The 15,777-nt window shown below is 43.1% G+C and overlaps 1 protein-coding gene across 2 annotated transcripts in view; it reads right to left on the bottom strand.

Annotated features, from left to right (window-relative positions):
* Positions 1-5,628: 5,628 nt before the first annotated feature.
* The window catches only part of GGT7 (gamma-glutamyltransferase 7), a 48,385-nt gene continuing 38,236 nt past the window's right edge, over positions 5,629-15,777 (bottom strand). Inside the window, exons 9-15 of one of the 2 annotated variants that reach the window (XM_072112168.1) lie at positions 14,806-14,933; positions 14,405-14,493; positions 12,006-12,158; positions 11,699-11,816; positions 10,613-10,747; positions 10,022-10,121; positions 5,629-9,179 (exon numbers count right to left, since the gene is read on the bottom strand). In XM_072112168.1, coding sequence (XP_071968269.1) covers positions 9,016-9,179; positions 10,022-10,121; positions 10,613-10,747; positions 11,699-11,816; positions 12,006-12,158; positions 14,405-14,493; positions 14,806-14,933 — 887 coding nt within the window. In that variant the 3' untranslated portion in view covers positions 5,629-9,015. Of the gene's footprint in view, positions 9,180-10,021; positions 10,122-10,612; positions 10,751-11,698; positions 11,817-12,005; positions 12,159-14,404; positions 14,494-14,805; positions 14,934-15,777 lie in introns of both variants that reach the window. The other variant, XM_072112167.1, reaches the window with a different exon arrangement.

Below are 15,777 nucleotides of genomic sequence, written 5' to 3'. Positions count from 1 at the left end.
TCAAGTATGAAAGGGTAAAAAACATATTTGAATACCCTAGAAGGTAATGGGGCAAGAGACCTATCTTTTAGGATAGGTACGGAATATGGTGACCATTTAAAAAACCACCATATTGGATCAATGGCAAGTTTTTTCCAATGGGGAGGTGTTTAGGTCATATCAAAGAAGACTGTAATAGTCTCAGAAATCAAGTCATGCTATCAGATTTCCAATACCTTGTGGTTCAAAAGTTATCAACACAGAGATTCTCCATAGATTATCATGTGGGGTCATTAGGATTGGATCCAGCCCCTCCATCTCTGTTTTCAGACCCATGGACAAGATAGCCGAGCATCACAGGGAGCTTTCCTGATTTTCCGTTGAAGCACAAGAAATACTGCAAATACAAAATCAATTTCTGAGGCATTCTGGTCTTCTTTGATACATCACATAACCACCTTCCCATTGGAAAAACTTGCACTTTATTCTATATGGTCATTTTCAAGATGGCGGACATGTTCTGGACATAGTCTAAAAGATAGGGACCCTTACCCGTTACTTGCTGAGATATTTAGTGATGTAATTTACCTGTTGTTTCAGAAATAAAAGGGGGTCCTGGGACATTTGATTCCCCCCTGTACTGAGATGGCTGGAGCTAACGCTACATTCACACTGCCGTGTGCCCGCCGTACCGTAGCATGACGGGCACACGGCAGCGCGCTGGGAGAGGAGGCCGTTCTCCATAAGGATGTATGGCGCACGGCGCCGTAATACGGGAAAAGATAGGACATGTCTTATCTTTTTCCCGGGTACGGACCGCTATGGTGCACCGTACCGCTCCCGTAGGGCGCCTTGCGCCCATTGCCATCTATGGGGGACGTATATCGGCTGTATATACGTCGGCCGTATATATGCAACCCCCTTGCGGCAGTGTCAATGCAGCCTTATTCAGTCTCTACCAGTAAAACGTACCACAGGACATGGTTTCTGCTGCAAGACAAAGACCATCAACACTACAGTGTATAATTTACATAATAATTAATAATTTACACTTATATCCTCTTAAAGGGGTATTTCCATTTCAACTTTTAGTAGCTGTTCACAGAATAGGTCAAAGTGCCTGTTAAAGGGCCTATGCAATCATATGCATCTTTATTGAACCCTACGGAGACTGAACAATTGTAAATCAGCAAATATCTTTGTGTCACCAATATATGATGGTCCCAATTTTCTTCTACCAGTAAGGTCCTGTTTTTCAAGCATGTCCATGAGATACATTGGGGCTCATTTACTAAGGGTCCGCGGACTGCGATTCCGTCGGGTTTCCCGATTATTTCCTTTTTGCGGCGAATAGCCCCTGGTTTTTGGCGTACACGATCAGATTGCAAGTGACAGAAATCGGGGGGCGTGCCGTCGGACAGCCCGACGGATTCGGACAAACCGCGGAATTTATAAGCGAAATCGTGTTGCAAGACCAAGCACTCACATGCACCAGGAAGAAGAAGGTGAACTCCGGCGGACCTCAGCTGGGGAAGCGACACATGCAGGAAATTGGACGCACGACATTAGTGAATCGCGGCAGACCGAATCCTCGTCGGACAACGCACCGGGGGATCGCAACAGGACGGGTAATTAAATGTGCCCCGTTGACTTTGAATTTATTCATTTGTAAAAGCCAAATAATTCACTATGTGGCTTAAGCATCATATGCCAGAGAAATTCTTAACATAGTAGTTATACTGGTTTGGTTTTAATCCAGCAACATGTCATTAGGCTTCCTGAAGGTCGTGCTTGATGTCAAGGGAGATGCCTTACAAGGTAGATAAATTCATAATCTGGGATAATTTATTTGCATATTTTCCCAGAGAAACTCCTACACAGCCCCCTATGTTAGGAATCTTCTGGACACTTTGAGAGCTTAAAGAGAACCGTCACCCGATTTTACCTCATTCAATACCAGCTCCCTCAGGTAGGGGATAAAATGTTCTTTATAGAATTCCCTCTTTTATGTAAAATCTCACCCATTTACCAATAAAAATCTCCTCTAAAGTGATGTGAAAATGAGCAGAGAAGAGATGAGTCAAGTTTAGAGGCGGCAGTGTCACTGCTGATGGCCCTGTCTTCAGTTCTAGAAACATGCTTTAGAAAAATCTCATCCTTCAGGTCATATCAGGGTAGTGGCTCTGTGATCTACAGAACTGGAGATACAGGCAGCTGCAGATAACAATCCAGTTTATGACACGGCACTGGGGGGTCCTGGTCGCCGTTTCTTCATTCCACGGTAACCAGATCCTGAATTTATACCTAAAGAAACACTCGGACACCGCCTTTTGGAATAATCTGGCCACAGCAGCCAATTTATTATAACATACAACAAATATTGAAAACATCAATAAACATTTTTCTCCCCCCCCCCCCTCATAATCCTGATCCTGATAAGGAGAAAGGTCCTTGGAGCTCCAAATTACAAATGCCATTCTGCTCTTTTCGTTATTACCCCCAACTGCCACCTCTGGTTCAAGGGCACCATATCTCGCAGATGGCTTTCCTAATTTTTCCACTCCCCGGGACACCACACAGCAGGAGTCCATACTGCCATACCCCTAGGCATGGCCCCTCATACAGGGGAAAACTATCCGCCCTGTTCTCCCCCGCTCCCCCTTGTAGCTCCACCAACTCCAAGGACTTTCCCCTTCCCCCTGCCCTATGCTGCCGCGACAATTATAAGCCCCTCTCCCACCACTGCTTCCTGCATCTTTTAGGGCGGGACTCTTCTCCTGGTAAACCTAAAATGGCTAATCTCTTCACTATTCCTTGCTAATTTATCGCCTCCCCCTGACTACTTCCGCCACTAACTACCCCCACCCCCTAGCAACTGCTCCCTCCCCCCGGACTGCGTCATGCCGGCCTCCCCCAACGCTGTGGGTCCGTCCTCTTCTTGTATCTCCTTGTAGCTCACAAAACTAATATGAAAGATGAGAGCATGTTTCTAGGTGCTAAAATGTCCCCTAGACACAGGATAGGGCCTAACTTGCTGATCAGTGGGGGTCTCAGTGATGACATATCACGAAAATGAGGGATCCCACGTACCCCCATCAGAACCCTCGTCGCTCCGTCAGACTAATGGAGCAGATGGCCGTGCATGACCGTTCTAATCTATTCATCTTTATGGAGCTGATGGAAATTGCTGAGCGTAGCGCTCACCGATCTCCATCAGCTCCATAGAGATTAAATGAGCAGAACGGTCATACGTTCATACGAGCAACAAGGGGTCCAATGGAGGTAAATGGGACCCCATAGGACCCCTCATTTTTGTGATCTGTGGGGGTCTCATCACTGAGAGCCCCACTGGTGAGCAATTTTGTTCGTGGGAAAAAGTGTGTCTGTATAATAAACATACTGGTAGCTAATAGAGTTGCTGAAGTCAAACTTGTGACCGTATTCCTAAGCAAGAGAGAGGGGTAGTAGGCCGAAGCTGACATTTTGGACACAAAGGGGTGGTAACAAGCTCTCATGTTATCCTATATCCACAGGACGGGGCAGGGCCGGACAGTCCATGGAACCCGGTCATGTACTTACAGCCAAACTGACATGTAAAATCACATTTTGTACGTGACCGACTGGTTGGTGACAGTTTACCGCAAATGGGTGTTTTCAAAGTTTCGGGAACGGCAAGTCATGATGTGATACCTTTTCTAGGTCCAGACACTGACTGATAGATACCCCAAGTAAGTGGCACTAAAGATCTTCCTGCTGGAGGGATGTGAACACTTCTCGGTATGGGCTGTAAACAATGGAAGGCCTGTGTGTCACTGATGAGTGAAGTGCACTCACACGCTGATGACAGGAGAAGAGACTTGCGACCAAAAACAGACGGGTATAAGATCTGCTCAGAATTTTGAGGTTTGGGTTCATACACGGGCGGTGGAAACCAGGTCCTTGTGGCAGCCGCAGTCTTGCATCTGTGCGAATATCTTTGCCTGTAGCACTATTACTAGATATTTATTATCTGGGGACAATATTTTGTGAGATATTGCTAAATATTTGAATGGACAACTACTAGGTAGTAGTCCTATGCTTATGGCACTAATATCTCAGTACAATATTACAGGGCAGGGGTGAATCCTACCTTCTAAGTTGCCATAATTGAACTTTACAAAACATTCCCATCTCACCCAAAATTAATACTTGTATATCATGTTTTTTTTGTCTATGGTGACATAAGGTCTGAAGAGATGCTAGTGCTACCTACTTAGGGTGATGCCACACGTGGAGTTTTTGGTTCGTTTTTAAGCATGTGTTTTCAGTCCGTTTAAAAACACATGCGTTTTAAAAACATATTTGTTTTTAAAACGCATGCTTTTTTTTGTAAAAAACTGATGCGTTTTTAAGCGGACTGAAAATGCATGCTTAAAAACGGACCAAAAACTCCACGTGTGGCATCACCCTGATGGTGTTTTGTGCAAGTGCATTCACAATACTGTCAGCTCCTCCCAGAGAAACGTTTTGAACCCGTTTTTGGTCTGTTTTTAAGCAGTCCGTCAAAAACCGCATGTGGTTTTTGAAAACGCATCTTGATCGGTTTTAATTAAGATAATTGTGAAAAACGGATGGGTTTTCAAAAACACATGTGTTTTTTAACGGACTGCTTAAAAACAGGTTCAAATAGACCACGCGTGACAGCAGCCTTAGGCATGTCACCTTAAGGTAAGAGGCTCTACTTGCCTTGTGGCATCTGCACCCCTGCTAGGCTCCACAGATGTAACAGTATTAGGAGTAGGTAAAATAAGTTTTAGTTCACCAGGCTACAGATTTTGTCATAGTAATCTGAGTCTGACGTAGAAGGAGAGGATTTCTCCTACAGAATCTTTGGTTTAGCCCTGAGATCACTGTATGTCCCAGCCATGTGCTTTCCATGATCTGTAAAATAAGTATATGAAAACACAACTATTTAATGCATTAGACAGATCTGTTCTCACTAACCAAAATCACCTATTTAAGCCAATGGGTCTACATTGGCCATCCCCGAGGCCGTGGTCACACGTTCCCCCAACGTCGGGTTATGAACGCGACGGTAGCGCACAGGGATCACATATGCGGTTTCCTGGATTTCTCTGGAAACGCATAAGCGATCGGTCCGAGGCCTGTCCCTTGTGCGCTAGCGTTGCGTTCATAACTCGACCTTAGGGGAATGTGTGACCACGGCCTTAGGGTGCAGTCACACCTTCAGTTTTTCAGGTGCAGTTTTTAAAGCCAAAAGCAGGTGTGGATCATAAATGGTGAGAACCTCAATATATGTTTACAGGTGTAACGGAAGGAGGCCATGGATGATAAATATAAGAAGAGTACCACAGTCCCGGTGCCTGGATCTATGAGTAATGTCCCTGGTTTATCAGGATGGATTTGATAGTAGATTTTTTTTATGCCTCAAAAATAGGACTTTTTCTTTTGATGGTTGTTTCCTCCCTCTCACCTCTTTTTGTGACTCTTGGACGACTCCTTCCCACCTTGTTGGGCTTGAGGAGAGACCAGTCCAGCAAAGATACTCACCTCTCTATGTCTATCAATACTTGGAGCTCATTCTCCCAGGACATCAGAGCAGCCACGTTCTCCGATAAACTCTAGACACAGACTCCACCAAACACAATCTCATTTTTCAATATATTATTTTTTTATATATTGGGAAACACAGCAAGTATTTAGAAACCACATAAGACCCCAAGCACTTTTTTTATCCTTTGCAGCAGCGTAGAAGAAGAGAAAGCATTTCATGATCACAGTAGATTTAAGACAATCAAATAGTAATCTAGTTTCTGGATTCATGCAAAATGGTGATTTTACATTTGGCACAAGATATTCTATATGCATGTTTCTCCTCCAGAAATGGAGATGGCACAGAGGAGGGGCATCATATCATCCGCCCACTTGCCCTCTATTTTGTGGTGAAAGTTTAAATCTACAGACGGTGATGTCCATGTCTTTCTATGCAGGAGTGACAAATACAAGTGAAGGTCTTGGGGCAGTGTGTACTAGGAGGACATGTCTGCCCCTTACATTGCACAGTGACACGTATACACTTAGAACCCGCCCCACTTTTATTACACATGTAGCTTACACAAAGATAAGTGGCACTGTGGCTTTAGGTAAAGAGACACCATTTTTCCTATAAAATGTGAAATATACACCGTATGTATTGTCAGTGTCTGTATATGTGTATATATACTGCTGGCCCTTAGAAATATGCAACACCATGAAGGCATCCAGTAGCTTTGAAATATAGAAAATTCTTAAAGGATATATAATTAATCAATATTGCAGCGCATATTCAAATCATGTGTGCAGAGATTTTAATGGGTTTGGCAAAAAAAAAAAATATATATATATCAACGGACTATGGGCAGGACAGGCCATCAGTATGTGATCAATGGCTCTTACACAGATGTGTCAAAGGGATTGGCCGCGTTACTTCATATTTTTATGTAACATGTTTGTAAGTGTAGGATACGAGGTCATTTGCCAATACACATCTATTTAATATTCTGTACCACTTTCTTGGGGTGGAAAGTGAAGACCCCTATATCAGAAATGTTGTTTCTTGTCCATAAAATGGCCACAGACGGAGGGTCATGTGATTTCTATCTGTCCATGAACAATCTACCTTCCAGCACCTTAAAGAAGCCACTCAGGTCAATTTGGCACCCTAAACCAACTACAGGTCCTTATGGACATGTGGTTTAGGGTCCCAAATCGTTCTTTTTGAAGTTTTTAAATGGAAGGAAAATAAAAAAAGAAACTTTTATACTTTCCTATTAATACTTAGATCCCATGCTGGCGCCTGAAGTGAAGCCGAGACTACAGGGCTTGCGCAGTGAACCCGGGTGTAATGCTCTGCGTTCACTTGCCGGAGCCCTCACTCGCGGGACTGAGGTGAATATTAACTTTATTTTTTTTTTAACTCGAATGATTAAAGGACATCTACCACCATTTTACTGGTGGAAGACTGTCACCAGCTCAATGCTCGTTACCTTAGGGGTTTTATACCAGCGTTTTTCCCATCTTTAGCAAGCTTCGCTACCCAAAAATAGTTAGGATCGTAAAAATATGCTAATGAGCTGATGGCGATCATGCCATGCCAGCCGAGCGCCTTCTGGCTCCTTCCCTTAATAAAATATGTACACCCACTTTATCAAAATTCATTTTTCTTTCCTGGCTGCAGACAGCTAATGGCGTTATCCATCTGTCTGCAAATCACGTAAATGCATTGCGGTTTGATTCCTTGTGCAGCCACACTGGAAACCTTAGGCTGCGCAAGGTAGAAGCTCTCGCGCATGCGTGAGATTTGCAGACAGACAGATAACGACACCGGCTGTCTGCAGCGCTTGAAGAGGAACATAAAAATGTATTTTGATGAAGAGGGTGTACATATTTTATTATCAGACGGAGTCACGAGGCGCTCGGCTGTCATAGGCTGTCATAGGCTTCCAGCTTATTAGCAAATTTTTACAAACGTATTTATTTGGAGTTACAGAGCTTGCTGAAGATAGGGAAAAAACGCTGCCACTAAACCACTAAGGTAACGAGCATTGAGTCGGTGACAGTCTACCGCCAGTAAAAAGGTGGTAGATGTGCTACAAAAAGGATACAGGGTGCATACTGGTCAATGGACTTGTGGGTGGTTTAGTGTCCCAGATTGCCCTGACAGGTCCCCTTTAAGTCTGTATTCATAAATAATCCTAAAATCCTGGAAGGTATTTTGGTCATGGATCAGTCAGGGATCACATGACCATCTGCGGCCATTTTATGGACAGGAATTGCAGCTAATAAAGTAAAGGACATTTCTGAAAATGGGGCTTTGCTTTAAATATCAAGAAAGCGGCACAGAGATGTATATTGGTAAATGACCTTATATTCTGCTGTTGGCTCCATTGTACTGTAGCAGCCAGCAGTTTCTGCTATAATCTGTTTTCCTTCCTTACTTTCGGGGCTTGTCTGCGGTCACCTTACAAGCAATACAACACAACCACATGTAACACTTCCTCCATATCCACCAGGTATCTTTTCTTCCATGTCCAAGTTCACCAGAGTAGTCGCCCCTCAAAGATATCTGGTTGATGACTGCTCAAACACTGGAACATCTAATTGAACTTTATGGTGTTGCATTTTCAATGGGTCGCTATACATATCTGTATATATTTATGCCCAGACAGGTGTTATAAGGTGTCCATATAAACAGAGATCCTTCTTACTCTACTAACAGTGATCATCTTTGTGACAGGTGTATAAAAATCACACATACTACCTCCCCAATATTTCCAATGAATTCCGAACCCTTTTACGATGACTTTATTATCCCAGTCCTGCAGTTAAGGGAGAACTTGTTGTAACAAAATTAACAACAATTACCTTTTTTTTTTTTAATAATATCTTTCCTAACGTGGCAGGATTGTTAGGAATTTTCAGAGACAAATCCAGAAAAATTTGGATTCTTGCCCTGAAAAAATTGTGGGCAACTGTATGAAAAAGTCTTTGATATTTTGTCTCAGTAGGTAATTGTTTTGTGTCCCCTTTAAGTGCTAGTGCATATGAAAAAACCTAGGCTGCTGTTGTCTCTGACTGACAAGCAGATAAAACCCTCCATCGCTGCTCTGTCTGAGAGACCAGGAGAGATAAACCACAAAGATTTGGCTGGAAATGGATGGGAATTAAAACTTTTTCTAAAACTTTGCAAAAATTCTTTTTTCCAATTTCGTTTAGAATTTAGTTCCTGAAAATACCAACTTTTTTTTTTCTAATAATTTCTGTAATGTGATCACATTTCCCTTTTCTGAGACACGTCTGGGACGACATCTATCGTCCTGATCTCTGAGACATTGTAGATTTCACTAGTATAATTTGGTCCTAGGAGAGAGCTACAATTACAGGTCACGTTTGTTCACTGGTGTTTTAATGGCAGAGGTGAAAATACCCCTTCGGATAGTTCAGAGGGTCATGGCATGAACGTCCAGGTTATTTCTTACATTCTGACCAAGTGATGTCTCACAAAATAGTGGCGGCTTCTGCATCAGTACTTCGAGGGTCCTTAATGCCAATGATAAGGTCGTTGCTCCTGCGTGAACCGTGGACCAAAGATAAGATGTGCGTTCTGTCCAGCTGGTGTCCTCTGGATTCTAGGTCCTGGGTATCATTGTCAGGGAAGTCACCTGGTTAAGTAGAAAAGAGGAACCTATTGTTTAGTTTAAACTTCACATTAACCATGTTGTTTGCACATTGGATTTAGAGCAGGATATGGCATCATAAATTCATCAGGTGGGAGATTACAACATACGGTAATCTTTTAACAAACTTTGCAGAAATGAGTAATCTGGTACTGCCTGGTCATTATGTGAGATGTAGACTTCAGTTTCTGGCAGCTTTCATCTCTGCAATCTGTATACGCTCTACTCTAAACTACTGGAAGGAGAGCTAGCAGCTGTGATTCATTCCTCCACTCTCATTACATTGTCTAGGAAATTTGACAACTTGTTGAGCTTCTGCTAGCAAAACAGAATTCAAAAGATATGAAAAGCAGATTAGGAGTGAAGGATGGAGAGAGTATAAAGTGGAAAAAAAGCACTTTGTTCTAAAAATGTCCTTCTATTTATTTGTACTAGTGATTTATTTAAAGTTTTTTCAATTTTCTGTTTCAATTTAAAGGAAATCTACCACCAGGATGAATGACGGTAAACTAAGCACACAGACATACTGGTGTGGGTCCCCTGTGGCAGGATCTGCTCTTCTTTTATGCTATTTTTTTTACAAAAAAAAGCCTTACAATTTATGCAAATTAGCCTAAGGGGCTCTTTTAACCCATTTCTGCACACGTTTGTGTACATAAGGCCTAAGAAAAATGTTCTAAATGTAGTGAAAAGAGTTTCTCAGTGAAAGGTAAGTATACTGTATTAGAAGGTTTTAGTTTTTTTTTACAAAAGGAGGTAGAAAAGCCAGGGATTAGTAAATCCTGGACAACACCCTTATTAACCCTTATCTGACAGAAGATACTCACTGTCCACCTGCAAAAGATTGGTCTCAAGATCTGGATGCAGCCGTCCCAGGGATACGCTGTCACTTAAGTTTTTATTGAATGATAAGACGTTTAAGAGAACCTTAAAAGGAAAACAATGGGAATAAAGGTAAGTTCTAAGAAATGGTAGGAAAACATTACAGTAGGATAAGCCAAAAAGGAAACTGGAATTGGTCCCTGAGCAATCCCCAGTCCCACATTGGAAGCCGTCTACAGGCTGTAGTAGGAAAGTGTCCTGTGAACGTTGTCTACCTCTTGCTAGTTGATTGTTCCAAATGTTGCTGACTTCATTCTGCTAAAGTACTCATTCCTGTACTGCTAAGATGTCACCTACAATGGGGCCAACTCTGAGAGAGGGTTTCAGCGATATCCAGACCCCTATACAGGTTTGAAGGGTGAAGACCCCCAGGATTACATAGACAACATTTATGGGAGAAGATAATGTCAGTATGGTGGCACAGTAGGTCCACAACGCCATGACTGTAGTTTGCAGGACTCATTGCACCTTAATAAAATGATTGAGAATATTATACTAAAGTGGCTACCAAAAGCATAAAAAAGAAAAAACGATACCTGTGTAATGCCGGACAATGCTCGTTCCCCATTGGATCCGCCGAGGGATAGGTATGTCCCACAAAGACCCTGAGCTGGCCTCACCACTGTGGGGAGCAGGAAGGACAGAGGCCTCTTCCCTGGTTCAACAATGTTCTGCTGCAGACAAAATACCAGCATTAGGAACCAGACTTACATTTATCATTTCTCATGTAACAGAACCTCCTGCTCCCAAAATAGGAGCCGGATGTGACATTAGAGGGCTGGAGCATGGAGAGAGCAGGGCTGTCCTCTACCCTAGCTCCCCGACCGGGGGTAGGAAATACTGTTACAGCCTTTACATATTTTTACATCTTTTTAAAAAGTTGTTTTATGCTGTTTCTTTATGCACTGAAAACTGTTTTGATTAGTGCATAAAGAAAGTAGCATGTAATGCTGCACATCTGTCAGACCGATGGTAAACCTTTAAATAACTGTTAATGAACACAGGTTCTTATATCCATGATCATGTGATGTCACACAGGTGCAAGACTCCTCATATACCTGGTCATGTGATGTCACACAGGTGCACAGCTTGTTATATATCTGGCCATTTGACGTTATAACCCCGGTCATGTGATGTCACACAGGTGCACGGCTTGTTACATCCTTGCTCATTTGATGTCACACAGGTGAAAGGCTTTTTATATCCCTGGTCATGTGATGTCACACAGGTGCAAGGCTTGTTATATACCTGGTCATGTGATGTCACAAAGGTGTACGGATTGTTATATCCCTGGTCATGTGATGTTACACATTTGCACTGCTGGTTATTTCCCTGGTCATGTGATGTCACACAGCTGCAAGGCTCATTATATCCCTGGTCATGTGATGTCACACAGGTGCACAGCTTGTTATATTGTTATGTTGTTGGATCTTTATACTGTATATTGTAGCTTTATACCATCTATTAGATTAGTTTATGATAAAAAGGACACCATTTTTGTATGTTTTTTGGAAAATGGTAACCACCCCGTTTTTTTTATAATAAGTTCTCTTCTGCCAAGCCCCAGAGTTCTTGTTGGACAAGGTAAAGGTCTACTACAGCTAATACCATGCAGTACTTACTGGATTTGGAGAGGAAAGGTTGGTACTTTTATTACTCCAGGAGAAATCCAATATCTGGCTGTTGAGAAGAACCCCTGAGGGCGTCATAATCATACTGCCAAAGGGCCGGTTCAGAGAGCTGAAAAGAACAAGACATGTTACTAGTGAGTTACTCACAGCTTCCTCATTGCCTCTACTGTCCAATAATACCATGTCCATACATATGACCATATTCACCTAACACTGTCTGGGTCTACATTAAAAATAAAAAAATATTGAAGAAATGACACTATTTTTAAACTAAAATAATTCTCATAACATCCCATACCTCACAACAGCGACGATGAAGTCATCTGGACCGACCACCAGGGCCTGGCTTGCAGATGGTCCCACGTGTAGGGAATGGAAGGGCACGTATTCTCTAGGATACGCCGCATGGAACTCATTAATCTTCTTTCGGAAAAAACTTGCTTCCGCTTTACTGACAGAAGAGACTTCAAGTTATGTCTTGAACGAGTAAGACTTTATAAACTATGTAACAGCCTATGGGGCACAGTTAATAAGAACAGTGCAGTCTGTACTAGGTGCAGTGTCCTGTGTAGTGTGCAGGGGGCGCCAGATTCAGGATTTCTGGCGCATGTTCTTCATGAATCTGGTGCCCCATGCACTGTTCCGACAGAGGGCACCAACTATTTTGGTGCAACTTTAACATGGGACATGCAATACACTTACATGATAAATTTAGTGCACAGTGACTGAGCACCAGAGCGCCCCTTTATGTGCAAAATATTGGGTCGCATTGGGTATAGTGCAGCCGCGCCACAAAAAATAAATATAAATAAAACTGATCCACTATACCTCAGTACAGTAATAGCTGTAATGTATGTACAGAGGGAGTGCACCCATATTCTCATACACAACAAACATACAAGACACAACCAGGAGATCCAAAAGTGCTGGTACTGGGTGCTTTATGGGACAATGATGAGGGGTTAATTATCAATTCACATAATTTCAGACTTATGGGAAAAGCAAATGTATCTAATCATTCTATCAAGGTATGTCTAGTGGTGTAATTCCACAGATTTACCACTAGTGGTAGCTGCAGTACAGCAGGTTTTATCATAGGCGTCTTGTATTCTTCTCCTTCTGTTACATTTATAAGTTGGGAAAAGAATGGGCCAGATTTACTTACCCGGTCCATTCGCGATCCAGCGGCGCGTTCTCTGCAGTGGATTCGGGTCCGCCCGGGATTCATTAAGGTAGTTCCTCCGCCGTCCACCAGGTGGCGCTGCTGCACTGAAAAGCATCGGAACGGGCTGGAGTTCACCAAGCTGAGTGAAGGTAAGTGCAAGCTCCGCGACAGATTTTTTTGTTTTAAATGCGGCGGTTTTTCTGAATCCGTCGGGTTTTCGTTCACGTGCATGCCAGCGCAGATGCGCCACAATCCGGTCGCGTGCGCCAAAATCCCGGGGCAATTCAGGGGAAATCAGCGCAAATCGGAAATATTCGGGTAACACGTCGGGAAAACGCGAATCGGGCCCTTAGTAAATGACCCCCAATATGTTTAATGGAAGGCTTAGATGAATAAGGTTGTGTCTGTCTCCCACAGAAGCCAATGTACAGAATGGTAGACACATTGGACTCTATGCAAAGTATAAGAGTGTATGAGTACATAGAAATGTGTGGGTACATAGGGGTGTATGGGTACTTATGGGTGTATGTGTACATAGAGGGGAATGAGTACATAGGGATGTATAGGTACCTATAGTTATATGTGTACATAGGGGTGTATGGGCATAGGGATGTATGGGTACTTATGGGTGTATGTGTACACAGGGGGGATGAGTACATAGGGATGTATGGGTACTTATGGGTGTATGTGTACATAGGGGGAATGAGTACATAGGGATGTATGGGTACTTATGGGTGTATGTGTACATAGGGGGAATGAGTACATAGGGACGTATGGGTACTTATGGGTGTATGTGTACATAGGGGGAATGAGTACATAGGGATGTATGGGTACTTATGGGTGTATGTGTACATAGGGGGAATGAGTACATAGGGATGTATGGGTACTTATGGGTGTATGTGTACATAGGGGGAATGAGTACATAGGGATATATGGGTACTTATGGGTGTATGTGTAAATAGAGGGGAATGAGAACATTGGGATGTATGGGTACCTATAGTTATATGTGTACATAGGGGTGTATGGGCATAGGGATGTATGGGTACTTATGGGTGTATGTGTACACAGGGGGGATGAGTACATAGCGATGTATGGGTACTTATGGGTGTATGTGTACACAGGGGGGATGAGTACATAGGGATGTATGGGTACTTATGGGTGTATGTGTACACAGGGGGGATGAGTACATAGCGATGTATGGGTACTTATGGGTGTATGTGTACACAGGGGGGATGAGTACATAGGGATGTATGGGTACTTATGGGTGTATGTGTACACGGCGGGGATGAGTACATAGGGATGTATGGGTACTTATGGGTGTATGTGTACACAGGGGGGATGAGTACATAGGGATGTATGGGTACTTATGGGTGTATGTGTACACGGCGGGGATGAGTACATAGGGATGTATGGGTACTTATGGGTGTATGTGTACACGGCGGGGATGAGTACATAGGGATCCATGGGTTTCCCAGACACAAGCCTGCATTACTCATGAGGCCTTTCCCACCACGCTACATGGCTATAGTCACCTTAGAATTTCGGTCACATATCCAGCTACCGTGTGGTCAAAGGAGGGGTCTCCTAACTTGCTGGCACAACCAAGGGCTATTTTAAGAGTCTGTAATGAAACAAAAGTAAAGACATTTATCAAAAACAGTGCAGTGTGTACTATGTGCAGTTTGCCTGTGTAGTGTACGGGGGGCGCCAGATGACAAATCTGTTAGACTCTCTAGTCAAGTTTACACATTCTAGACCTTAGAAATTGGGGAAGATTTGCTTCATGTGTAATACTTTTGTTGTGTAAAATTCTTTTTGTGGTTTGAGCTTCAAATATTGATGCTAAATACTGACCAAAATAATGAAAATGTTACTGGATGATACAAGCAAAAAGAGCAAATAATTAAAAATACATTTTAACCCTCAAACTTACCTCAGCTATCCAATGCAGTGCAGTACCGCGGGGTGTGTGCTTGGTCAAATTTGCCCCTTCCAGAATATTGAGGGCACTGATAAGTGCAGGGCCTGCATGAGGAGCAGGAGGGGCAAACACAAGATGACCTACGGAGAAAACAGATTTAGTAATGATGACAGTAGGGAAGGTTTCCTTGGTCATGTACAGCCTAAGAGCTCATTCAGTTTGCAGATGATACTAAGCTCTGTAAAGTAATTAATACAGAGGCTGATAGTATAACATTATTGGGATTTGTAGAAGCTGGAGGAATGTGTTGAGAAATGGCTGTTGAGGTCTAATGTAGATAAATGTAAGGTTAAGCACTTTGGTAGTGGTTACAAAAAGTACAATTATATCAATTACTTGGTTAAATTGCAGCTAAAAAAATACTCATTACAATGTACAGATATCTCTCAAAACATCTTTTAAATATAAGAGAGCATCCTCTACACCTAGAGGAGAGGCGGTTCTACCATCTCCATAGACAGGGAGCATCCTCTACACCTAGAGGAGAGGCGGCTCTACCATCACCATAGACAGGGGGCATCCTCTACACCTAGAAGAGAGGAGGTTCTACCATCTCCATAGACAGGGAGCATCCTCTACACCTAGAGGAGAGGCGGCTCTACCATCTCCATAGACAGGGAGCATCCTCTACACCTAGAGGAGAGGAGGTTCTATCATCACCATAGACAGAGGGCATCCTCTACACCTAGAGGAGAGGCGGTTCTACCATCTCCATAGACAGGGAGCATCCTCTACACCTAGAGGAGAGGAGGTTCTACCATCACCATAGACAGAGGGCATCCTCTACACCTAGAGGAGAGGCGGTTCTACCATCTCCATAGACAGGGAGCATCCTCTACACCTAGAGGAGAGGAGGTTCTACCATCACCATAGACAGAGGGCATCCTCTACACCAGTGATTTTCAACCAGTGTGCCGTGGAGGT

The sequence above is a fragment of the Engystomops pustulosus genome, chromosome 6 (genome assembly GCF_040894005.1).
Source record: "Engystomops pustulosus chromosome 6, aEngPut4.maternal, whole genome shotgun sequence".
Lineage (NCBI taxonomy): Eukaryota > Metazoa > Chordata > Amphibia > Anura > Leptodactylidae > Engystomops > Engystomops pustulosus.
This window is presented reverse-complemented; position numbering and strand designations above follow the sequence as displayed.